This window comes from Thamnophis sirtalis, unplaced genomic scaffold (assembly GCF_051295495.1).
Source record: "Thamnophis sirtalis isolate CommonGarterSnake01/CBP01778 unplaced genomic scaffold, rThaSir2_p1.2 scaffold_15, whole genome shotgun sequence".
NCBI classification, from domain to species: domain Eukaryota; kingdom Metazoa; phylum Chordata; class Lepidosauria; order Squamata; family Natricidae; genus Thamnophis; species Thamnophis sirtalis.
Window position 1 is genome coordinate 43,869,134 of NW_028261395.1, and position 25,096 is coordinate 43,894,229.

The 25,096-nt window shown below is 43.1% G+C and overlaps 1 protein-coding gene across 1 annotated transcript; it reads left to right on the top strand.

The window, feature by feature from the left end:
• Positions 1–1,500: 1,500 nt before the first annotated feature.
• MMP23B (matrix metallopeptidase 23B) lies at positions 1,501–21,172 on the top strand. Its single transcript, XM_087701917.1, has 8 exons — positions 1,501–2,145; positions 6,650–6,798; positions 9,950–10,089; positions 12,431–12,598; positions 17,291–17,455; positions 19,102–19,212; positions 19,971–20,097; positions 20,613–21,172. Exons 1-8 carry the CDS (start codon positions 1,972–1,974, stop codon positions 20,785–20,787), a joined length of 1,209 nt encoding a protein of 402 aa, XP_087558043.1. The 5' UTR covers positions 1,501–1,971; the 3' UTR covers positions 20,788–21,172.
• Positions 21,173–25,096: the final 3,924 nt, after the last annotated feature.

Consider the following 25,096-nt stretch of genomic DNA (forward strand, 5'->3'; position numbering starts at 1 on the left):
ACAGAGTCAGTCTCTTGCCCCCAACAATCTTGGTCCTCAATTTACTGACCTCGGAAGGATGGAAGGCTGAGTCAACCTTGAGCCTGGCGAGATTCGAACTGCCAAATTGCAGGCAGCCATCAGTCAGCAGAAATAGCCTGCAGTACTACACTCTAACCACTGCGCTACCATGGCTCATTTACTCCCCCGTATCTTGCTTTGAGAAGCAAGAACTGCAAAGGAAGTTTTTAGAAAGCCACATAAACTGATCGTATCAATTAAAATTTATCCAAGTGATTCTTTTTAGCGGCATCCGATATGAGTGGAGGAGGACAAATTTTCATCAAACTTTTGACTACGAAGGCTTTTCTGGCTGTGAGGAAGATTTCCTCCCCCCCCTCCCTTTTCCTCTGGTCCAAAATTGTACCAAGCCAGATTCAATGATTTTTGAGAGGTGACCAAATTAAACAGCCAGATGTGAGAACGGAAAAAAAAAAATGGCCAGAATCAAGAGCCGTTCCTTGTGCTGCTTATGTAATATTTATTGTGGCTTTGTGTCAAGGGATGTAAATACTGCAGATGGTGTTTATTTATTTTTTTAAATAGCAAAAGAGAATCTACAGAAAAGAATTGAGAAAGGAATTACACTGCAGTATATTTGAGGTGTACTGTACCCACTTTCTTTGGGGCAAATTCAGTCCTTGCATAAGGCCAAAAGAAACACTATTCATTATCCAAGGTTCTAGTCCCTATCATTTCAGCAGTAAGGCCTGCCAGGAAGTTAACACATCACCACCCCAATTGTTTTCAGTTGTCCAAAAATGTCTAAGAGTGCAAGGTAGATATTTGTTAAACATTTTGTTTAACTTCCTGTTGCATCCCACTGTCGTCTTCGGCATTTCCTTGGGAAAAAAACTCATTAGCATAAAAATGTCATTCCCCCCCCCCCTCAAAAAAGCTTTTCCTATTTTTCAAGCTGTAGTTTTTCGTCCTCCATAACTCAAAGTCTGGGCTTTTTTTAAAAAGTGCCCACTGGGGGAAGGGTTGCGAAATCCTCTAAATGAGGAATTTCCAACCTTGGCAAGGATTCTGGGAGTTAAAGTACCCAAGTTTTCAAGTTGCCAAAGCTGGACACCCCTGCTCTAAATCATATCTGACAATTTTCCCTCCATTCCTGCTCTCCGGCCAACCTCACATCACAAAGCACCAATTCTCCCTCTTTGACTTTCCCAACAGCCCTGTGAGGTAGGCCAATTTTGGCTCCTAAGCTGAGCTTCCTATAGGAAAAGGCGTGAACGAGCTTTTTCACCTTCTCCAAAAAATAATAATACGACACTGGGTAAGGCTATTTATGAAATAAATTCCCCAAAAGGAGACCAACGCGGTCACAGGCACACAAAATGAAATTTAAAAAACTGTAAACGGGGCCGACCAAGTTGGGCCCAAAAGACCCCCTTGGTGAATGCCAAATTCCTTTCTTGCACATCAGATCCTCAAAGCTGGATCTTGCTCATGGGTGGATCTCGGACTGTGGAACAGATCCCATCGATAAAAAGATTCAGGGCGTGCGCTTGTGTGCTCAGAATCCACTGATTGGGAGTCCCATCATTTTCCTCCTCCTTGTGTGTGTGTTTGTGTGTGCGCGCACACAGGGATCTAGGGCCGCCCTCATCCAGATGCCAAAACAGCTGCCTTAGCTCTCGCTCCTTTTCCTTTCCAGCTGTTTTCCCTCATTCCTTCTCCATCCCCTTCTTCCACAAGCAGAAATTCCCTGGCGGAGCCCGTCAAGAGACTTAACTCAAACTCTTGGCATTGGCATATTTTCTTTTTTTTTTTAATTGCCCCAGAAAAACTCTCAGCACTCCAGCAAATTCAGCCTCCTTTTTCAGAACAATCTGCCTTGCAGACTGTTCTGAAACAATCTGTATTTGGGTTGAATTTCCTCCCGGGGTTAATTCTTCTTTTCACGTTCGGTTTTAATTAAATGCAGCCATGGAGCAGCGGTTCAAAAGTCTTTCCGCGAGTGTTTCTCTTATTTTATTGCCTGTTGGCAGGCCGAAAAAACTTAAATATCCAAGCTCTGGAAATTCCACCGGCCTTTTCCTGCTTTTAATTCTTCTGGTGGTTTTGGAAGATTCGTTTGCAAGAGAAGCCCAGACGACCCAGGTAAGCCGCTGGTATTTCAAATATGACTGTTTTGATTTATCTTGCTCGCTTCTCTTGCAAGGGTTCAGCCCCCCCCCCCCCCCCGTGATACCCTCACAACAATCTGGCAAGGTAGACTTAAAAAGAGCAGGACTTCAAATCCCTCAGGATGGGATGTGAATGCTACGTTTTCATGTTTTCTTTCCTGCTACGAGAACAAATCCTCCTTTCGTGCAGGTTGGAAGGACTGTTGGTGTCCTCATCCTGTTTGAAACCTGGTGTGGGATTTTTTTGGGAGGGGGGGAGTCATGGATGAAAAAAGAAAAAAAAATCAATCCGGAGGTTTTAAGAAGAGATTGGAAGAAGCCATCTCGTTTGTCTGAAATGGTGTAGGGTTTCCTGCCTGAACAAGGGGGGTTCGACCTTCAAAACTCTGTGCCAGCTGTCATTCTGTTATGATGGGAACCGGAGTCCCAACGTTTGAGACGACAATTGTTTCCCAAGGGACTTTCCACCATAGCAGTGAAAAAACTTTCAAGCATTTAAGTATGCTAATGGTATCTGTCTACATCTCTCTCTCTCAACCTATCATCTTCCTGTATCTATTTATCATCTCTCTCTCTCTCTTTCTTTCTTTATCATGGATCTATCTGTCTATCTCTATCACCTATTCTATCATTTATCTATTCTACCTATCTTTATCATGGATCTATCTGTCATCTCTATCTATCATACTGTATCTATCGTATCTATCTTATCTATTTTATCTATCTATCTATCTATCATATATCTATTCTAATTTATCTATTCTATCATTTATTTTATCTATCTATCTATTTATCTCTATCTATCCTCATTTATCTAATCTATCATCTATCTATCATTATGTCTGTCTACCTATCTTTATCATGGATCTATCTATCTGTTTATCTAACATCTATCTATCTATCTATCTATCTATCATCTATCTATCTATCTATCTATCTATCTATCTATCTATCTATCTATCTTATTTATCTATCATCTATCTACCTATCTACCTACCTACCTACCCACCCACCCACCCACCCATCCAATCTCATCTCCATCACTGTCTGTATCATCTATCTAAGCGAAACAATAATGGCAATAAAATCAGGAGTCCCATTTTTGTCAGGAAACTCAACATCTGGAGTTGCCTCCAGCCCGTCTGACTCTCTGAATCCCTCTGTTTCTCTGGTCTGTTCCATTATCAAACTTGCAGCCGTGAGTTCAGTGAATAGTTTTCAGCTTACCTTCGTCTCTCTTTTTTTAAACTCAACTCTTTGGCTCCAAGCCTCGTGTGCTACCCAATGCTAGCCTAGCATTCCGGCAGGTGCTGTCCATTCACATGGGCAGGGAGGGGGGAGTTGACCTGAGGTCCCCTTTCATAACGCACCAAACATGCTTTGCAAGCTAACTTGTTTCTTTCTCTAACTGGGAGATTGAGGGGGATTTTAGATGATGTGGCCTTAGGCAGCGCTTGAGGGATGCTAGCTCACAACATCTGGTGGCAAAATGATGCCTCTCTTTTGAGTCCCTGTGGTTGTTTTGAACAGAGTGAGATTTGCAAAACCAGCAATTGGGATCTTCCTCCGAGAATCTCCGGAGTGCTCGTCAATCCTCTCTCATCAATCCAGCTCTGGGATAAAGGATCCCAGAAACCGGATCAATTATTAAAACAAACATCGCCCTTGTTTAAATCTCTTATCACCGATGCTCTCTTCTGGAACTAGCAGATCTTTTTCTTACATTCACCCCTCTCCCTGAACCTCTTTCACATGCCCGAAGAAGCCATCCAAGCGGGCCTTTTCCAAACTTAACATTCAAGAGGCTTCTGGAGGCCAGTGGTGTCCTGCCGCAACTGGGGGGGAGAAGCGCAAAGCCAAGGAGAAAAAGTTGGCATGGATGAAAGCCATGGAGAAGGTGGACAGTTTCCAAAAACAGCCAGTTCTCTGTTATTTAAGCACAGCAGCTGAGTGACTCATCCAGCCCTGGTGTCTCTCTCTCCCCCCCCCTCCAACCCCCACTTTTGCTGAGATGAGCAAAATTGAAAATATCTAGGAATTTGACGGAGTTTGAGAGGCCTTTCTTTTTCTAATGAGAGAGAAATCCTTAGCTTTTCTCTGAAAGTCCCCCTGTGTGGGATCTGGGAAGGGTGCAGGGGAAAAAACAATGGTTCTCCAGTCCTCCCCCCCCCCCCTAAAAAAAATGGATTTAATACTTCTTGGAGCGAGGTTTTGGCAAGGAAAAGGAGGCAGCAGCCGTGCGATTTTCATGATACTCCCAAGTTAGATAAGAGATTCCCAAGAAGCTTCGGAGGAGGAGGGAGGGGGGGAGGAGGAGAATTGTCAAAATTGTGATATCACTTCTTCTGATTAACACGTTGCAGATTTCAACTCCTTGAGATTTGCTCATTTTCATCCTACCGAGTTTTCAGTTGCCCTGGAAATAAACCCAATTTCTCAATTATCTTTTAAAACATGCCCTGTTTGCAAGGAGAATGACAGTGTGTGTGTGTGTGTGTGTAGGTGACATAACCTCCAACTTTTAACTGGAGGTCTAGGAGTGGTCACCACACTATTAAAAAAGATTGTTGAGACTCTAGAAAGAGGGCAGATAAGAGCAACCAAGAGGATTAAGGGACTGGAGGCTAAAACATATGAAGGACGGTTGCAGGAACTGGGCATGGCTAGTCTAGTGAAGAGAAGGACCAGGGGAGACAGGATAGTGGTCTTCCAATATTTGAGGGGCTTCCACAGAGAGGAGGGGGGTCAAGCTATTCTCCAAAGCACCCAAAGGTGCCAGATAAGGAATAATGGATGGAAACTGACCAAGGAGAGATTCAACCTAGAAATAAGGAGACAGTGAGAGCAATCAACCCATGGAACAGAAGTTGCCTTCAGAGGTTCTGTGAGCTTCATCCCTGGAGGCTTTCATGAAGAGATTGGACTGCCCTTTGTCAGAAATGGTGTAGGGTCTCCTGCTTGGGCAGGGGGGGGGTTGGGCTAGATGACCTCCAAGGTCCCTTCCAACACTTGTTATTCTGTTGTTATTCTGCTATTCAGAGCTTGTGTAAGCTTCATCCCTGGATGTTTTCAAGAAGAGATTGGACTGCCCTCTGTCAGAAATGGTGTAGGGTCTCCTGCTTGGGCAGGGGGGGTTGGACTAGATGGCCTCTAAGGTCCCTTCCAACTTTGTTAACCTGTTAAAAAGTTTTACAGCAATATGTACATTCCTAGGCCATCAATTAAATGTTGGCGGTTATGTCGCTTACTTTTGTAGCTGCAAAAGCGGCATTGAAGCTGGAGACTTGGTTACCGGCAGCCATCAATCAAAAGCTTTCATGTCTTGAACATATATTTTTTTCCTTCTCTTCTGGTGGGTGGGTTTTTCCCTTTCCCCAAAATCTGTAAGGCCAGAATTGGCTCACCTTCAACAGCCGATGTCTTAGGGCAGCAGCCCTCTGTGATTATTGGATTCAGGAAACAGTGAGGGACAGCGGCATAAAAGGTCTTTTAAAGTGTTGTACATCAGCAGCCAGGCCAATATTTGTGTCCTGGTTCCAGCTCTAAAAAATAATAATAAACCAACAGTTTTTCTGTAAAGAAACGTCTTGGGAGAGGTTTCTTAGAACTCTGAAATTCATACGGTGGAATTTAAGATTACTTTTTCCTGCTCAAATTAGTTTTTACCGTTCCACCCCTCTTTTCGCTTCGCCTTCAGGACAGAAGAGAGCAAACTAATCAGCTGTGGCTTTTATTCCATTTCTAAAAGTGGGGGGGGGGTTGGACTTCTTTTGTACATTTTGTCTCATCTCTCCTTGCCTTTTCCTGATCTTGGCCCCGTTCCCCCCCACCAAAACCACATATTTTTGCACAGAGCAGAAAACTCCTTTTTTGCACAAAGGAGCTGATTAAAAAAAAAGTGCAAAAATGTTTTATTATACAACAGATGACTAATTTTAAAAAAAGAAATCTCCTTCCAAAAATCTAAGGGAGGCTACGAGCTTGGTTGTCTTTAAGTAAAGAGGCTGGGTGAATTTTGGAAAGACAATAAACAGCTAATAATGCCTGTAATTGCTAAATGGAAACACCAGATTCAGTGGCAATTGCATTCCAAGAGATACACCCCAGGGGCTAGTAACTTGGGAAAGCTTGGTTTTTTCCTGGAAAATACTCTGGGCTTCCTGGCTCCTGTCTGATTTAGTAGGATGAGAGTAGACAATCTGGTGTCATCCACACATCCACCATCTCTGGCATAAACGGGTTGATGGAAGGAAGCTAAAATCCATCATATCTGAAATGTGTTGATCAATTGATTTAAATTAGTTCAGAAGGAGAACCAAGCCACAAAAAAATTACTTTTTCAGGAAAAAAACAATGGCTGCTGCAAAATAGATGGGGGGGAAATGCTGAGAAACTGACTTGGTCTGGGAGCTGTTTGAAGATGCTCTCTGTATTAAGGTTCTGCCCCAAAGCTTCTCACTTGTTCCTCTGTCTTTAAGGGAGACACAGCCGTACCTGGTACAACCCTTGGAGTTAACTTGGGTCTTCAAAAGGTGCCCTTCCCACCTCCACCTCCTCATCTACGGAAAAAACGTTACACTCTGACCCCAGGACGGCTCAAATGGGATCATTTCAATTTAACATACAAGTAAGAATGTCTTTCTTTCTTTCTTTCTTTCTTTCTTTCTTTCTTTCTTTCTTTCTTTCTTTCTTTCTTCTTTCTTTTGTTCTTTCTTTTTCTTTCTTTCAAATTTAGTGCTAAATTTGACACCATCATAGAATAGAAACCAGAGTTGGTTTTTATTCATGCTAAGATGGAGGTGAATATTTGCAGATGATACCAAGCTGGCAGGAATAGTCAACACTCCGGAAGACAGGCTTAAGCTACAGAAGGATCTTGACAAACTTGAACATTGGGGGCTATCTAATAAAATGAAATTCAATGGTGAAAAGACTAAGGTCCTACATTTAGGCAAGAAAAACGAAATGCACAGGCACAGTATAGGTGGTACCTTGCTCAATAGTAGTAACTGTGAGAGGGATCTTGGAGTCCTAGTGGACAACCGTTTAAATAGGAGCCAGCCGTGTGCAGCAGCTGCCAAAAAAGCCAGCACAGTTCTAGGCTGCATCAACAGAGGGAGAGAATCAAGATCACAGGAAGGGTTGATACCACTTTATAAGGCCTTGGTAAGGCCACACTTGGAATATGGCATCCAGTTTTGGTTGCCACGATGTAGAAAAGATGTGGAGACTCTAGAAAGAGTGCAGAGAAGAGCAACAAAGATGATTAGGAGGCTGGAGGCTAAAACATAGGAACTGGGTATGTCTAGTTTAATGAAAAGAAGGACTAGGGGAGACAGGATAGTAGTCTTCCAATATCTCTGGGGCTGCCACAAAGAAGAGGGAATCCCGCTATTCTCCAGGGCACCTGAGGGCAGGGCAAGAAGCAATGGGTGGAAACCAATCAAGGAGAGAAGCAACCTAGAACTGAGGAGAAATTTCCTGACAGTTAGAACAATTAATCAGTAGAACAGAATTTGCCTCCAGAAGTTGTGAATGCTCCAACACTGGAAGTCTTTAAGAAGATGTTGGATAGCCATTTGTCTGAAACGGTATAGGGCTTCCTGCCTAGGCAGGGGGTTGGACTAGAAGACCTCCAAGGTCCCTTCCAACTCTGCTATTGTATTGTATTATTGTATTTCCAATCAAGAGCCAATACAATCAAGGATAGTGAAGAGGAAGCAACCAGAATTAAAATTTTAGGTTACCCCCCCTCCCCCCTGGGTTAAGAGCACTACTACTATATGGCAGTCACCCAAATTTAAACCAAGGATGTGTCATTTTCTTCAGACTGTCCTGGGGTACAATGATGGGCACTGTCTTGCAAAAACGAACAGACCCACTGAAGAGAATTGGTGGGGTCAGGGTGAAAAGAAAAAAGACATAATTTAGATTTCAGCTTCATTCAAATCAATACAAGCTAGGACAATCGCTACCCACAGATTTCATATTTCTCCACTCCTCAGAATTATATTTAATTCTCAGAATTGAATTTCCAAATCCGAAATGAATGCACGTTATATCCGTTCATTAAACAAAGGGTTGTAAATCAAACTATTGTTTCCTTGAGAAAAATAATATGCAGACACCCAAATTGAGTGGCTGTGTAAGTCTTCAAAAGTCTGGATTTTTTTTTTATAGAAAAACTGTTGTATGACGCTATGAAATACATGTCTCATAAATCTTTCATTCCATCTCTTATTTTCTTATCTTATCTCAGACGACAAATAAAACACCCCAACAATTACTTTTCCCACACTTTCTAAAATAAATAAACACAATACCTGAACCCTACTTAAAATGGCCTTTGTGCTTTTTCCCTTAATAAAATGCATTTTTTTACTCCATACGTTTCCTTAAAAATCTGCATTTGTGTCCTTTGGTTAAATTAAAAAAAAAATGAAACTGCAAATGGCATTGCACAACTCTGAAAAATGAATTTTGCCTTGGGAGGTGCCAAGAAGATGTTTGTATAAAAATTTGGACCCAACATCATTCCCCCCCCCCTTCCAATCTTTGGAAGGACAAAGATTCTTTTGCATAGAGAGATCACAGATTCCAAAGGGGAGGAAGAAAATAAGTCCTGTTTGGAATTATCATGGGCTAAGATTTGATGGACGTTGGAATAGTTTTTCCTCTTTTTTTTTTTTTTGGAAATTTATGCTTGCCCACTTGCGAATTGGAAACGTAGGAAATGAAATCCAACCTCTCAAAGGGTTGGAATGAAAAGAGACGTTCATTTTTTCCCCCTTCTTGGAACAAAGCAACAACTTTTTTTAGCTGGTGCAGAAACGGCTGCAAGCAACATCATCGCTGGCATTTCTGTCTTCTGAAAGGCCAGGAACAACTGTGACAACATTGTCCCTTTTGTGATGCCTGGCATGAAAATGCCAAGCAAAGGGGAAAATAAAGAAAGAGGCTTTTTTTGGCCCTGCCAGGCTTAAGCAATGCCAAAGTCAAGATTGGCAGATGAGACCACGTTGGCCGCAGCAAACCTCACACATGGCTTGTGTGTGTCTTCAGAAGGCTTTAGCTCAGACCCCGTTTTCCCCAAATTAAGACCTAACTGGAAAATAAGCCCCACCATGATTTTCCAGGATGATCATAATATAAGGCTGACGCTGAGCTTGTCGATCAAAAGGTCGGTAGTTCGGCGGTTCGAATTCCTAGCGCTGCGTAACGGAGGGAGCTCCCAAAAGCTGTGACTTATCCCAGCTTCTGCCAACCTAGCAGTTTGAAAGCACGTTAAAAAATGCAAGTAGAAAAAAACGGCACCACCTTTGGTGGGAAGGGAGCAGCGTTCTGTGCACCTTCGACATTGAGTCATGCACTGGCTTTGAAACGGAGATGACTACCACCCCCTAGAGTTGGGAACGACTAGCACACATGTGCAAGGGGAACCTTTACCTTACAGCCATACAACATGGGTAAATACACATAGGCATTAGATGGCACTGTGGGAATTAGGTGTTCAGCAGAGTGATGGGACGAGGGACCATTTTTCTGGAATGGTATAGAGACTCCTGCTTGACCTGGGGGCTGGACTAGAAGACCTCCAAGGTCCCTTCCAATTTGGCTATTCTGATGAAATAGATTCAAAGTGAGTCCTTGCCCATTTCCCATCCTGGTGTTAACTTTTGATAGCCTGAGCCCAAATTCGTGGCCGGTCCTCAGCCGAAGTCATACTCGGGAATCTGTTGTGAACTGATCTCTTAGTTTATTTTTGTATTCCCCGGCAGAATTCTGTCTTTTCCCAAAAACCTGATTGACAAAAGCCAGACGAGGAAAGGGCTGGCTGCAGCTTTCCGTATGTGGAGCGATGTCTCCCCCTTCACCTTTCGCGAAGTGCCGGTTAGCGCCTCCAGCGACCTCACCATTGGTAGGTACCTTCACTGCGCTGATTTTTGCTTCCAGTGGAAGCATCCTTAAATTACTGCACTGTATACAGGTACTGTAGTCCTCGACTTATAACCATTTGTTTAGTGATCGAAATTCAGATCAATTTAAGCAACTGGTTCGTATTTATGACGGTTGCAGGGTCCCCGGGGTCAAGGAATTTCCCCTTTTGCGACCTTCCGACAAGCAAAGTCAACAGGGAAGCCAGATAAAATATAATAGAATGGAATAGAGAATGGAATAGAGAATGGAATGGAATATAGGATAGGATAGAGAATAGAATAGAGTAGAATAGAATAGAGTAGAATAGAATAGAGAATGGAATGGAATATAGGATAGGATAGGATATTGGAATGAAGAATAGAATAGAATGGAATGGAATATAGGATAGGATAATAGAATACAATAGAACAGAACAGAATAGAGTAGAGAATGGAATGGAATATAGGATAGGATAGGATATTGGAATGAAGAATAGAATAGAATGGAATGGAATAGAATAGAGAATGGAATGGAATATAGGATAGGATAGAGAATAGAATAGAATAGAGAATGGAATGGAATATAGGATAGGATAAGATATTGGAATGAAGAATAGAATAGAATAGGATAGGAATAGAACAGAACAGAACAAAAAAGAGTAGAGTAGAATAGAAAAGAAAAGAAGAGAGAAGAAAAGAATAGAGAGCAGAATTCTTTATTGGCAAAGTGTGATTGGATACACAAGGAATTTGTCTTTGGTAAACTTAACAACTGCAGGGATTCATTTAACAACTGTGGCGTGATAGGTCGCAAAATGGGGCAAAGCTCACTTTACAACTGTCTCACTTAGCAACATAAATTTGGGGGTCAATTGTGATCGCAAGTTGACGACTACCTGGAATATAACATGATAAGGAGTAACAAAGATTAAGGATGATTAAGGAATAAGAGCCACAGTGGCGCAGTAGGTAGAGTGCAGTACTGCAGGCTGCTTCTACTGGCTGCCTGCTGCCTGCAATTTGGCAGTTCGAATCTCACCAGGCTCAAGGTCAGCCTTCCGTCCTTCCGAGGTGGGTCAAATAAGGACCCAGATTGTTGGGGGCAAAAGGCTGATTCTGTAAACCGCTTAGAGAGGGCTGGGAAGCACTGTAAAGTGGTATATAAGTGCTATAGGTATGCAGGACAGAGATGGGAAGCAGGGAAACACGCATGGCTGATTGAAAAGCCTTTCAAAAAAACCCCACTTATAAAGGTCTAATTTCTAAGGTTTATTATCTTAGATTCAGTTCCCTAATGAGACACACATTTTATCGAAATGTTCATTCTCTTGGCAAGTCTGGCTACTTGAATGTCAGTCGCGGAGACGACTAAGGCAGATACGCCTTTTCACAACCAATTTTCCTGCTTGTTTCCATCCTCAAATCAGAGGGCCACACTGCAACATCTGCCAAGCACCAGGTTATCATTGGGTGGCCCGAAGTGAGATTTTACACGCTATTCCAGATTTGGCAGTGGGGGAAGGGGAAGAAATAGTTTAGCCTGACCAGATCATGCCGTTCTCTCTGTGCAGGCCACTAAATTGAAAACAGGACATTAGTTTGGCTGGGAGCGAAAGAATCTGGAGGGAGTTGCAAAGATATCTCATTTGTGGTCTCAAAGTTGGCCGGGTGCTAAGTGGGGGAAAAGAAAAGGATTGTGGGTTAATACGAGATTTCCAAAATGGTTTGCTTTGGGCTTAACTTCGCACAAGAAGTAGGGCGAGGATCACGTTCGGGGGAAAAAAAAATCTAATTATAGGTGGGGCCAGGAGTAAAATAAGGATGTTTTGCATGCTTTTAATTCCAGTTAAATATGTCTGACAGGAGGATGCTCTTGAGAACTTCCCTTGCTGGGTTATGTTGCAAGTTAAGACTCTGGCATTCAAATGTTTGGGAACTGTGACCCATAGCGTTGGGAGGTCACAGGTTCTCCCCCGTTTCTACAGGAAGTGCGTTTAGTCTGGTTGACAAGTTGGGATCTGCAGATGTGTTGAATTAATACAATGTTTCTCCACCTTGACAACTTGGAAGATGTGTGGACTTCAACTCCCAGAATTCCCTAGCCAGGCTGGCAGGGGAATTCTGGGAGTTGAAGTCCGCTCAAAGTTACCAAGGCTGAGAAACACAGCATGAACAGCTGTAAAGTTGAAAAGCAAAACTTAGGGATGCACAGGAGAGAGAGAGAGAGATATGTGTGGACTTCAACTCCCAGAATTCCCTAGCCAGGATAGTTCTGGTTTGTAAATATGAAGTGATCTTTTTTTTTAACCCCTCTTTCTCCCTGTGCTCCAACGTACCTTCCAGGTTTCTACCCCATCGACCACACGGATTGCGTGGAATCGCAGATCCATCACTGTTTCGATGGCATCACGGGTGAGTTGGCCCACGCCTTCTTCCCGCAGACGGGGGAGATTCATTTCGACGATCACGAGTACTGGATTGTCGGGGACACTCGATTCAGCTGGAAAAAGGGTAAGTGGGTTGGATCCCAAGAACGATTAATCTGATAAAAAGAGCGCCGGTAGCTGCCTCCTGCAGTTAGGCCTTATTTATAAGAAAAAGAATGTAGAGCCGGGAAGGAAAACAGAGTTAAAAAAAGGATAAAATGAGGTCTGTTGATCGAGAAAGACCGGGGGAAGAGGGGAATGGAGGGGGAAAAAATGAACGGAGAAAGGAACAAAATCTTGGCATTTGCTACTTGAAGTAGAAAGTCTGTAGAAGAGGGGGGGGGGGAAACCCAGTGATAAATCCAACAGCAATTAAGAGATCCTGGAAGCGGATGAGAGAAATTCAGCAAACCTGTTGCAAAATTCAAAAATATTGGATCTGACACCCCTGAATCATCAAGAGAGACTGTGATAGTTTGAGAGATGAAAGAAGAGGATGAAGATTAATCTGGTTTTAGATATTTAGTTCCAGGCTGTAAAAATGGGTTGACTACGCAGAACAAAAAAAAAAAAAAAACCTTTCTCCAAACCATGGTTGGGTTATTACCAAGAAAATATGAATAACAGGTAATCATCAAATTACAGAGACTGAGTCCAGAATTTTATGTTGCTAATTGACAAATGTATTCAGTGAGTTTCCTCCCATTTTTTTAGACTTTACTTGCCACGTTTGTTAAGTGAATCTCTGCAGTTGTTAAATTCGTAACATGGTTGTTTGCTTGTCAGGAGGTCGCAAAAGGGGGTGGCATGACACACACACACACACACACACGGGACGCTGCGACTGTCGTAATTATGAGTCAGTTGCCAAGCCAAGTGTCTGAATGCAAATCATGCAAATGTAAAGGATGCTGCAGTGGTCGTAAGTGTGAAAAACGATCATAAGACACTTTTTTCAGTGCCGTTGTAACTTTGAACGGTCACTAACCGAACTGTTGTAAGTCAAGGACTATCTATACATCTACAGTTGAACTCAATGCAAGGAAGATCTTACATTATCACACGGGGCAGTATTTCTCACTTTGTTTTGCTAAACCAAGCTTCTAGTCCAGAAGGTCGGCAACCTTAAACACTCAAAGAGTCACAAAGGTCCTAACCAGAAGCCCCCCTGTTCAATTCTGGAGCCGGCCGAAAGTCCGGTCCCCCCCCCCCCATAGAGTTTCCTCCTAGTGCGGCATCTTTTTTCCTCTACCTGTCCTAACCGAAAGCCCTGTCAATGGTGGAACTGACTGGAGACAGGGAGCCGCAGCAGAGGGATGAAAGAGCCACATGCGGCTCCAGAGCCACACAGGTTGCTGCCTTCCTTAAGGAAGTCAGATAATTCCACATCTATGAACATCTCCAACTAGCTTTTCCTAGCTTTTATTTCTTGGAAAGTTTTGCTAGGGACCTCTAGTGTGAGCTGACCAAACCCATCAGAGGTTGTACGACTATGAGTATCTAATTTTTAATTTTTTTTGCAATAAAGTAAGCCGGCTTCAAAATTATCGGCATCCTGAAGACCCACACTCAAGTTGCTGAATGGATTCGTACAAAATTAGGCGGTGTTTTTTGGGGGTTGCTTTTCCGGCCTGTCAGATTTCGCCATCCGATGCCTTTCAAATAAGACTTTTGCTTCCTGGAACAGTCACTGGTGGAAATATTCCTGCCAGCTGAAACTGACGTTTTTGCTTAACTATTGCTGCTGGCCGAGACCCAAAAGTGCTGAGTGTTATCGAGCGTTGGTCATGCTCTCTTTCTCATCAGAAAAACAAAAAGCTGTTTACATTTTTCTCCATCGGGGTGATGGGGTTTTTTCCTGCAGACTTTGCGGGAGCTCAGCGGCCACTGTTATTGTTATTTTTTTTAAAGAGTTCCATCAAATGCTAAACAGATGGCCCTTTGGTCCAGATGAGCTTTTCCCCATTAAGTTTTTTTTTTTATGCGTGCTTCCCTTAAAGAGTCTGTCTGACGTGCCTCTGTGCAAGTCTCTGTTTCTGCAGAGAGGGATTTGAAAATAGCAAGTAAAGAGTTCCTGAATGACCCATCCGTGCCTGATGGTCTGTGTTGTGGCCCACCGGTGGCCAGTGCAGCTGGAAGGAGAATCGGACAGTGAGGAGGTTGGGGAGGAACATGGACCAGTCCTGGGGGCTGAGGAAAGCTCAGATGAGGGCTCTGCGTCGGAGGCAGAGAGGGAACTAGACAGCAGCGAGGGAGAGGAACAGTTGGAGCCTGTTCCCAGTGTGCGCATGCACAGGGCTGCCAGAAGACAAGAACAACTAAGAAAGCAGGGTCGACTTGGGAGTAAAGCCACACCTTGGAGGTGATTGGCCACTCCCAGAGGAAACAAAAGAGCGAATGGGGAGGGGACTTTTCTTTTGGAGGAAACAATTTGTTCCTTCGGTCGTGTTGAGAGTGGAAAGTTCTGTTTGTGACTATAAGAAACTCTGTGCCAAGTGTTGCCTTGCCCTGCATTTGGAAACTAGTTATCTGGCAGCTCTCCAAGCGAGATAAGGTTCGTGCGGATAAATATTCCTTGGAAAGACTGTTTGCTAACCCTTGCTGACTGTGAATGAAAGGAATTCAGTCGTGTAAATAAAAGAGGTTTTGCCGGGACCAAGACTCTGCTTTTTGCTTTTTAAGGAATCCTGGGTCAGAACAGGTATAAACAATCCTCACCCAAGGAGAATTAGAGAATGAGTGTGTGTGTGTTCGTTCTAGCATAACTCTGGAACGCCTCAAGCAATTTCAATCAAATTTGGTACACAGATGACTTACTCTCTAGAAACAAATACTGTGGGGGTAAGACACCCCTAACATCCCTTGGGGTATCTGTTCCATTAAGATACAGCCTGTTGTGCCTTAAAATGGCTTCTACTGTACTGCCATGAAATAGTTTCTACTGTACAGCGCAGTGGAATTGCTAGGGTAACGGCTTCACAGTACTCCACAAGGGGGCTCCCTCTGGTAAGGGGGAAAATCCAATATTAGAAATTGGTCCGGGATTATTTTTGAGGACAAATATATGGATTAGGATAAATAAATATCAGGGCTACGCTGGGTTATCAGCTAGTTCAAAATAAGGAAGAAAAATTAAATTTGAATGCTTAATCTGCCCATCAAATAGGGAATAAGGATAAAATCAAACATTTTTATTTATCAGGGCTCGTTGAAAAGATCTGGGAGATAAGACCTAACCTCCTAATGTTGAATATAATTTTGCAATCATCCTGTTTTCAACAATCTGTAAAGGATTTCAACCTCACACGCTCTAGAGACTGAACAGGAGACAAAATTATCTGCTCATAAAACTAATCTCAAAGTTTTGCAGAGGGACACTGGGATTTATGATGATCAGGAAACAGACATTTTTCACAACAGCAAAATCCCTGGCGGCAGATGTACTGTCTCCAAGACAAGGAAAATCTGTTATTTCCTTTTTTTTTCTGTGCCCCAAACGTCCAAGAACTAACTTCTCGAGACAAGTTTGCAAGCATTTCCTATTTAGGAAGACCGAGCGACAAAACGTGAATTTTTGCATGAGTAAATTTCAAGACAGCTGCAGCTCGAGTCAATGCAGGGTTGCATTTCGAGGCGTCAGTCTTATTTATTTATTCTTTTAAAGATGAAAAATAAATCCTCTGGGCTAGATGAGGAAGGAACTTTAATCCAGGACACGGAGTGATATACAATTCAAGAGCAGCTGAATCAACTTTATTGCTACTGCCACTTCTGTTTTAAATTAAGGAAAAGGGGTTGGGAGATTTGCTTGGGGCCTGAAGGAAAGAATCTTCTAACCTCTGGCCTCTGGTGTTTCAAGAAGAATGAGCTGGAAAGCGAATTTCTCCAACCATTTGGGAATCCTGCCCTTTTGCAGAGTGGAGAAAGAATAGTTGGAAGGGACCTTGGAGATGTTCTAGTCCAACCCCCTGCTTAGGCAGGAAATCCTACACCACTTCAGACAAATGGTTGTTCAATTTCTTCTTAAAAACTTCCAGTGTTGGAGCATTCACAACCTCTGGAGGCAAGTTGTTCCACTGTTTAATTGTTCTCACTGTCAGGAAATTTCTTCTCAGTTCTAAGTTGCTTCTCTCCTTGATTAGTTTCCACCCATTGCTTCTTGTTCTACACTCAGGTGCCTTGGAGAATAGCTTGATTCCTTCTTCTTTGGGGCAACCCCTGAGATATTGGAAGACTGCTATCGTGTCTCCCCTAGTCCTTCTTTTCATTAAACTAGACATCCCCAGTTCCTGCAACCGTTCTTCATGTGTTTTAGCCTCCAGTCCCTTAATCCTCTTGGTTGCTCTTCTCTGCACTCTTTCTAGACAGTTGACATTGGCTACCAAGATCAAGTCTGCAGTGATGTCGTAACGAAAGTACAGGTAGTCCTCAACTTACGGCCACAATTGAGCCCAATATTTTGGCTGCTTAGGCAAGACTGTTGTTAAGGTTGCAAAAGAGGATCGCGTGACCCAGGGATGCTGCGACTGCCCTAAATACGAGTCGGTTGCCAGGTGTCTGGATTTTAATCATGTGACCAGAGAGGGAGATGCTGCAAATGTCGTAACTTTGAAAAACGGTCGCTTTTTTTCAATGCCGTCATAAATTCAAAGGGTCACTAAATGAACTGTCGTAAATCAAGATCTACTATTCTGTTTTATTTTCCACCAGCTGTTGATTCAGAAAAGCGAAGCCATGACACCCTAATTAGGTTCCTTTTTTTTCTTTTCTTTTAAAGGAGTCTGGCTGACAGACCTCGTTCACGTGGCCGCCCACGAAATTGGCCACGCGTTGGGTCTCATGCACTCTCTGGATCCCAACGCCTTGATGCATGTGAACGCCACCCTGACGGGGAAGGACACGATCTCGCAGGACGAGATGTGGGGGATGTACCGGCTTTATGGTAAGCGGGCGCCATTGGTTGAAGAATGTCGGAACGATTATAATCCTCTCCTTTGCCAGTTTTCTTGATAAAAAGAACGCTGGTCGCTGCCTCGTTCATTTAGGCCTGAGCGGAGGTAACGAATGTGCAAAATGCCTCCTCCTCGTGTTTTCTTGCGTCTTGCCTTTTTTTTACAGTCCTATATAAGGATTTTAAAAATCCAATTCCCCAAATCTTAGCCCTTTTGCATAGGTGTCCCAAAGATGCTTTTTTTCAAAAGGCAACTGGACTTTGTTTTCCCTTGAAGACGTTAAGAGAGAGGGCTAATAGACCAGGTGACTGCAAGGAATTCCATTCTCCAGCATTCACTCGGAACTGAAGAAGCTTCTTGGATGAAAAACTCAGCTGCCTTTTGGAAAAAGCGACTTCCAAAAAGGACTCCGATTTGGAGAAGTGGATTTTTAAAATCCCGGTAAAGGTTCCCCTTGCACATATGTGCTAGTCGTTCCTGAATCTAGGGGGCACTACTCATCCCCGTTTCGAAGACGAAGAGCCAGCGCTGTCCGAAGACCTCTCCGTGGTCATGTGGCCAGCATAACTAAACACTGAATGCGCACGGAACTCTGTTACCTTCCCGCCAAGAGTGGTCCCTATTTTTCTACTCGTATTTTTTACGTGCTTTCGAACTGCTAGGTTGGCAGAAGCTGGGACAAGTCATGGGAGCTCACTCCGTTACGCGGCGCTAGGGATTCGAACTGCCAAGCTGCCAACTTTTCTGATCGACAAGCTCAGCGTCTTAGCCACTGAGCCACCGCATTCCTTAAAATCCCGGGGTAGGTCTGTAAAAAGGCAAGCAGCAAGAAAACACCCAGAGAAGAGAGTCTGTGTGGGGAAATCACGGGGCACGCATTTTAAAATGTAAATTAACATTGTTTTAAGGTCAATCCTAATCCTCATGAAGGCAGCATTATCTATCCAAATTCTTGGACTGGCCACCAGTTGATCTTCCTCGTGCCAAATGTGCAGTCCACTCCACGGCCGTTTACAAAGAATTATTTTCACTACCATCCAATCAACTGAAAATGTCCTTCTTCTCTTGGTGTTTATACATTCAATATTTATTTTCTGGACATCAACTGTATCTCCTCCCCCCGTAGCATCGATGCCGGTGGTTTCTCAGTACTTTAAAAAAATCTCGGCAAATTGGAACAGACTGAATAGGAGATGATATGTATTTTACCTTGTGAAAACATCAACAAACATCAACCCCCCCCCCCCCCGCTTCTTAAGTTGGCTCCATCTTTAGAGGATACAAAGAGGCTGCTTCATATACCAGTTTTACATGCCAGAGGAGGAGAAAGGGCTAAAAGTTTTGAGTTGTTGGGATTCAGCTCCATCCTCAAGTTTCCTCCAAAGGTAAACTGGCCCGTTACCTTTCATAGCTAAATTCAAACTTGTAGCCATGACCAAAAAATCAAGGTTTGCGGCTTATGGATTAATTTGTCTGGTGCTTTGTTAAATTCGGCTGCCAAAACCTTGCTTTTGTGTTCAGGGTAGGGTCAAATGAGAAATGAATGAGTGGTGACATTTCTATCTTTTCTTCTTGGGCATTTTAAAGTGAAATCCTGTTTTTTATTTTATTTTTTATTTTATTTATTTTTTCCTAGGCTGCAAAGATCGACTCTTTATATGCCCATCATGGAGCCGGAAAGGTTACTGTCGAACGCGCCAACGGTTTATGAAAAAGCACTGTCCATACAGCTGTGATTTTTGCTTGGGTAACTCTCACATCTCGCTTTTGTGGCAAATTGTGTAGTAAAAAGGGCAATTGGTTCTTTAAGCAAGTATTTCTCAACTTTGGCAACTTTAAGAGGGGTGGACTTCAATTCCCAGAATTCCCCAGTCAGCTATGGAATTCTGGGAACTGAAGTCCACCCCTCTTAAAGTTGCCAAAGTTGAGAAATACTTGCCTAAAGAATCAATTGCCCTTGTTCCTTCCTACTAAAAACTAATTATCTTATAGCAACGTTGGCAACTTAGAGAGGGTGGACTTCAATTCCCAGAATTCCCCAGCCAGCCATGGGATTCTGGGAATTGAAGTCCACCTCTCTTAAAGTTGCTATAAAATAATTAGTTTTTAGTAGGAAGGAACTGCTGGTATAATATTTTCCCAAGAGTTTGGGAATCTCTCTGCATCATCTAAGCGTCTTTGGGAAATTGAAATTTGTTTTCTTATTTGGGAGGGAAGAAACATCCTCATTTACTCCATATCTGGCCTGGGCGGGTTGTTGTGACATGAAACAATGCCAAAGACAAACAACAAACTATTTGCAGAGCGAAATCGATCCAACATGCGAAATAAATTTTAGGAATTTAGCAGATTTAACAGATCAAAATGCAAGCCAGGGCATAGTTCGCTATTCTGGACCACACATCACTTTTTAAATTTTTTGGGTGAGACAGTTGTGTTAGTTCCCTTGTTTTGATTCTGAGCTGATGTGTCTGTTCTTCCCACTTTTCCTCATTCCGATGGCAGCGTTCCCTTTTCCGACAGTGATCCCCACCCCGCCACCCCCAAGGATGAAGACCAGGCTCGTCCCCGAAGGCCGGAATGTGACTTTCCGATGTGGCCAGAAAATCATTCACAAAAAGGGGAAAGTTTAGTAAGTTATTTGCACCTGGATTTTTGGGGAACTCTTGAGATGAATGCAAGAGAGAAAGTTTTTAAGACTAAAATGTCCTTATTTTTTTAAAAAAGGATTGGCATCGTTTCATAGCTGCCCATCCTACAGACTAAAAACGATCTCCATGTGGGCTCTTTTAATTAAGCACGTTGTGTGGGCTAACGAATTGATTTTTCTTTTTCTTCTTTCTTTCTCCTTTCCTTTCCCCATCCTTCCTGTTTCTCTTTGTCCTTCCTTCCTTCTTCCTGTTTCTTTTTTCTTCCTTATGGTTTCTTTCTTTTCCCTTCCTTCCTGTTTCTCTCCTTCCTTCCTGTTTTTTCCTTCCTTCCTTTTTCCTTCCTGTTTTTTCTTCCTTCCTTTTTTCATTTTCCTTTTTCCTTCCTTCCTGTTTCTTTCTCTCCTTCCTGTTTTTTTCTTTTTTCCCTTTTTCCTTCCTTTCTTTTTTTCCATCCTTTTTCTCTCTCTCTTTCCTTTTTTTCCCTTTTTTCATGCAGTTGGTATAAGGAGAAGGAATTGCTAGAATATTCCTATCCTGGCTACCTGTTTCTGAACGGCGACCACATGAGCATTATAGCCAACGCCATCAATGAAGGAACATATACTTGCATCGTGAAGAAAAAGTCCAAAGTCTTGACCACATATTCTTGGCGAGTCAAGCTGAAGCATTGATGTGGACTGTGTGAAAGGACTTACAGACCCCCCAAGTCCTTCTGTGTGGGTCCACTTCCTCACCTCTGTTGCCGCATTGCACTTTCAACAGCCGATCCGCACTCACAAAAACCAGTCCGGCAAAAATACTGGTGTCTTCCCTGTTTTTTTTATTCTTGGCCAAGCCTGCTGGGGATGTTAGGATGTGTAGTCGAAGTTATAAAGGAGTCCAAGGGGAGGAGAAATAGACTACAATATGAACTAAAATATCTGCTTTTTTTTTTACAGTTGCTAATATTCTTTAGGAACCATCTTACACATATTTTCACCTACGTTCTGCTATAATCTGGAGCCTGGTACTCTTGTCATCGAAATTGGTTTATTAAATTTGTTTTTTTCCTCTTTCCCGGAGCTGTCCAAAATGGCATATATAATAACACCCCTCCCTCCAATTTCCTTGGATCGCTTCAAAACAGAGGAGCAACTAAAATTTTATAGCCAAGGCCTTCATCATTTCTACCATTTAGTAAAAGATCCCAGCATATAATGAAATTCCTGGGCTCAGTTATTTCCGCAAAGCAAACCTTGCACAAAACAAGTTTGCAAATTTCACGCACTGCCTGTTTTCCTGAAAAATAAGACCTCCCTGGATAATAAGCCCCGTCGGGCTTTTGAGCGCAGGCACTAAAATAAGCCCTCCCTAAAAATATTGCGACATAGCAGGAGCCATGAGGTGACCATGCTCGCCGCCTCCTGTACCTCAAAAATAATAAGGCCTCCCCAAAAATAAGACCGAGTGCTTTATAATAAGACCCTGTCTTATTTTCGGGAAAACAAGGTAAGATTAGAGATCGTATACTCCTCCAAATTACAAGCTAGGTTTTCTGCCCAATTTAGGGAGCTGCGTCAAGAAGGAAAAGATCAAAGGAAGAATTCCTTCGTTAAACCTTTGCCTCTGTTAGGCATTTTTTTAAAACTTGGGTCAACAACTTTGACAAGAATTTGCCAACTCAGGCATAGTTTCTGGAAAGGAACAGGACCGTTGATCCTTAAGGAATTTCACCAGAAATTCACCCTTTTGGTCCTTCTGCTCAAATAAAGCATTTCCATGCTGATATTTACTGTTGCTCGCGAACACTTTACACTTGCCTTATTGCGATCATATAATTAGAACACGCAAAGACATGTGTTTGAGGCTTACTCGTTTCCCAGCAATGAAATGTAGCTGGCTGGGAAATTTCTACGTGTCTGAAAATTGCCAAGTTTGAGAAATAATAACTGAGCTATGGGTTCGTGACACCGCTGACTCACTTCAATTTGTCAGACACAAAGGAAGCCTAGACATTCCTGGGCAACAAACGATGTTCGTAAGCCACATTAGAAGCGTGAAGACATTATTGGGCGAACAAGGTTAATCAGCCTCATTAGAAAATGTCAGGCGTTCCTCATACAAATGACAAGGCTCCATAGCGAGGCAATGAGGCTGTAATCCTAGTCACTCTAGTCTTTGGTTAGCTGAATCATGGTTTGTCTGATTAATCCAATTTTTTGGGGTTCTACCCAAGGCAAGGAACAGAAACACTGAAGATAGGAGAAAACACACATAAGAGTTGTTACTTTGGGGGGGGGGGTCTTTCTCATGCTGCTCTGACCCAGCTCCCCGAACACGACAAATCCTCTGAAGTTAAATCCAAGATTCCTTTATTAGGAGTCAGCAGCCCCGGCAAAATGTTTCTCTCTCACCGCAGGCTAACAAGTCTGTCCGACAGGGAGATAAATAGTTGTCTGCCATACCTATTCATTTCTGCCCCCTGCCTTTTATCCCCAGAGCTGGGAGGGGGGGAGGCTTCACTAGCAGCAGTGGCTCTTCTGTCCCAAGGACCAGCCCATAGATTTCCACTGTTCTCCTCTCCTCTGGGCATCTGCGTGTCAGGCACTGGATCCAGCTTATAACCAATTTGCATTTACAACTGTTGCAGCAAAACCCGTGGTGACGCAATCGAAATGTTTATGCTTCACAACTGACATGTACATATTGCAGTGTTCTGGGATCATGTGATCGCCACTGGCCACCTTCCCAGATGGCTTCCAATAAGCAAAATCAATGGAAGCTGGACTTGCTTAATGACAATGGGATTAATTTACGAACCACAACAATTTGCTTGTAAGTTGAGGACTACCGATAGTTACTACTCTGTTTCCTCGAAAATAAGACCTAACATGATTTTTTCAGGATGCTCATAATATAAGTCCTACCCCCAAAATAAGCCCCAGTTAAGAGTCAGGGTTCCAAATAGCATCCAAAAATAAATCAAGAGTCCAAGGTTCCTTAAAGTTCCAATTTATTAAGAGAGCCATGTTGGCACATCTGGGAAAACCCGAATCTGAAAGCTTCCTGGTTTTTCCCCACCCAGTTGAAAGTTCAAGATCTTTGCCCCACACCCACAAGTCCATCACAGGGTCCAATCTCCCACTGCCATGCTGGCAGTTTCCACCCATCCAGTTCCGGTCAAATGCAGAGACAAAGGATGACCTTGGCTTACTAGAAAGAATGTTGTTATGGCTACATATCATCTCACTCCGTACAATTCCCCCCTCCTGTTTTATTTATTATCAAAATAAAAAAAAATATATTCCCACAATAGAAAATGCATAGAAGAATAATAGAAAGTGTGGCAGGCCAAAGATCCAAAAGAAAAGATGGTTGCAGGCCTGACATTAAGATTGTCAGCCAAATGGATGAATTTAGTACCGTATTTCCCCCAAAATAAGACCTAATGCATCTTTTGGAGCAAAAATTAATATAAGACCCAGTCTTATTTTTGTGGAAATACAGATACTAGTGTAAAAGCAACCTTAGTGTGTATCAGAGGAAGCACAGAAGCCTGCCAGGATATGTATAGCAAGAACGGTTTTCTTACCTTTGCAGGGTTTACAAGATGGCCATTAAGATGAATAAATAGGTATATATAGCTGCCATTTGCAATGCAGTGGAGAATGCTTCCTTAGACTTAAAAAAAAGTTCCTTTTTATAACACATTTCCAATCGGATAAGAAAGCTCTGTATGGATCGATCTGTTCATCTTTTCCTGAAGAACAAAAGAGGGTGAGTGGGGGGTGGGCTGTCATTTTCAATACAGCAGTCAGCCTAAAATACTGTACAGGAGGTACCCCCCAACGTACGACCACAATCGAGCCCCAAATCTCCGTGCTTTTAAGCGAAGCAGTTATTAAATGTGTTGTGAATTTATTTTACGACCTTTTTGCCATAGTTAAGCAAATCATAGCAGTTGTTAAATGAATCGGGCTTCCCACCCACTGATTTTGCTTGTCGGAAGTCAGCTGAGAAATTCGCAAATGGAGATCACATGACCCCAGGACAGCGCAACTGTCATAAATGAATGGCAGCTGTCAATTGCCCAAATTTTGATCCAGTGATTGTGGGGATGCTGCAGCGGCCGTTAAGTGTGAAAAATGATCGTTAAAGTCACTTTTTTCAGTAACTCGTAACTTCAGTCACTAAACAAATGGCTGTGTCCTGACCTAGGCTTCCCAAGAGCATGAAGCAAACTCCTTGTCCTGTCAAAAAAACCTTTTATTAATTTGCTGTGAATTCTGCTCATTCACATCCAGCAAAGTCTTTCCAGGGAGGATTTACGGTCACAGACCTTATCTGGCTTGGAGAGCTGCCAGGCCGACATCTGCAGAACTTGGCCAGGAGTCTCGGAGAGTCGCGAACCCATTAAGTGAACTAATTGTCTCCTGCAAACTCCACCCCCTTTTCGCTCCTCTTTTATTTCCTCTTGGAGGAGCCATTCCTGGTCCACCTGTGGTCTTACTCCCAAGTCAACCCCTGTTCTTTAGCTGTTCCCTTCGTCTGGCCATTCTGTGCATGCGCACACTGGGAACAGGCTCCAGCTGTTCGTCTGCCTCTGAGGTCTGCCTCTGAAGGCAGCTGATAGGTGGCATATGGCTCTGGCCCCCTCTCTGCCTCCGACACAGAGCTCTCATCCGAGCCTTCCCCAGACTCCAGGACTGACCCATCTTCCTCCACAACCTCCTCACTGTCCGAATCTGCTGCCAGCTCTGCTGGTGGGCCACAACAGGTTGTACATTGAGGATTCCCTGCAGCTATGTATAAAACAACAAGCTTTGAGGATACGACTAAGGCACAAGGTGAAGTTTGAGAACTCACCACTAAAGGATGTCACTTTTACTCATTTTCAGTTTAGAAATTCATGAGGTTTCACACCCTACAGCAGCTGGGTTGCGTAATGCAGGAGGAGACTCATTTTATATTCACTTCAGGCTGTTTCCAGACTCCCGTTAT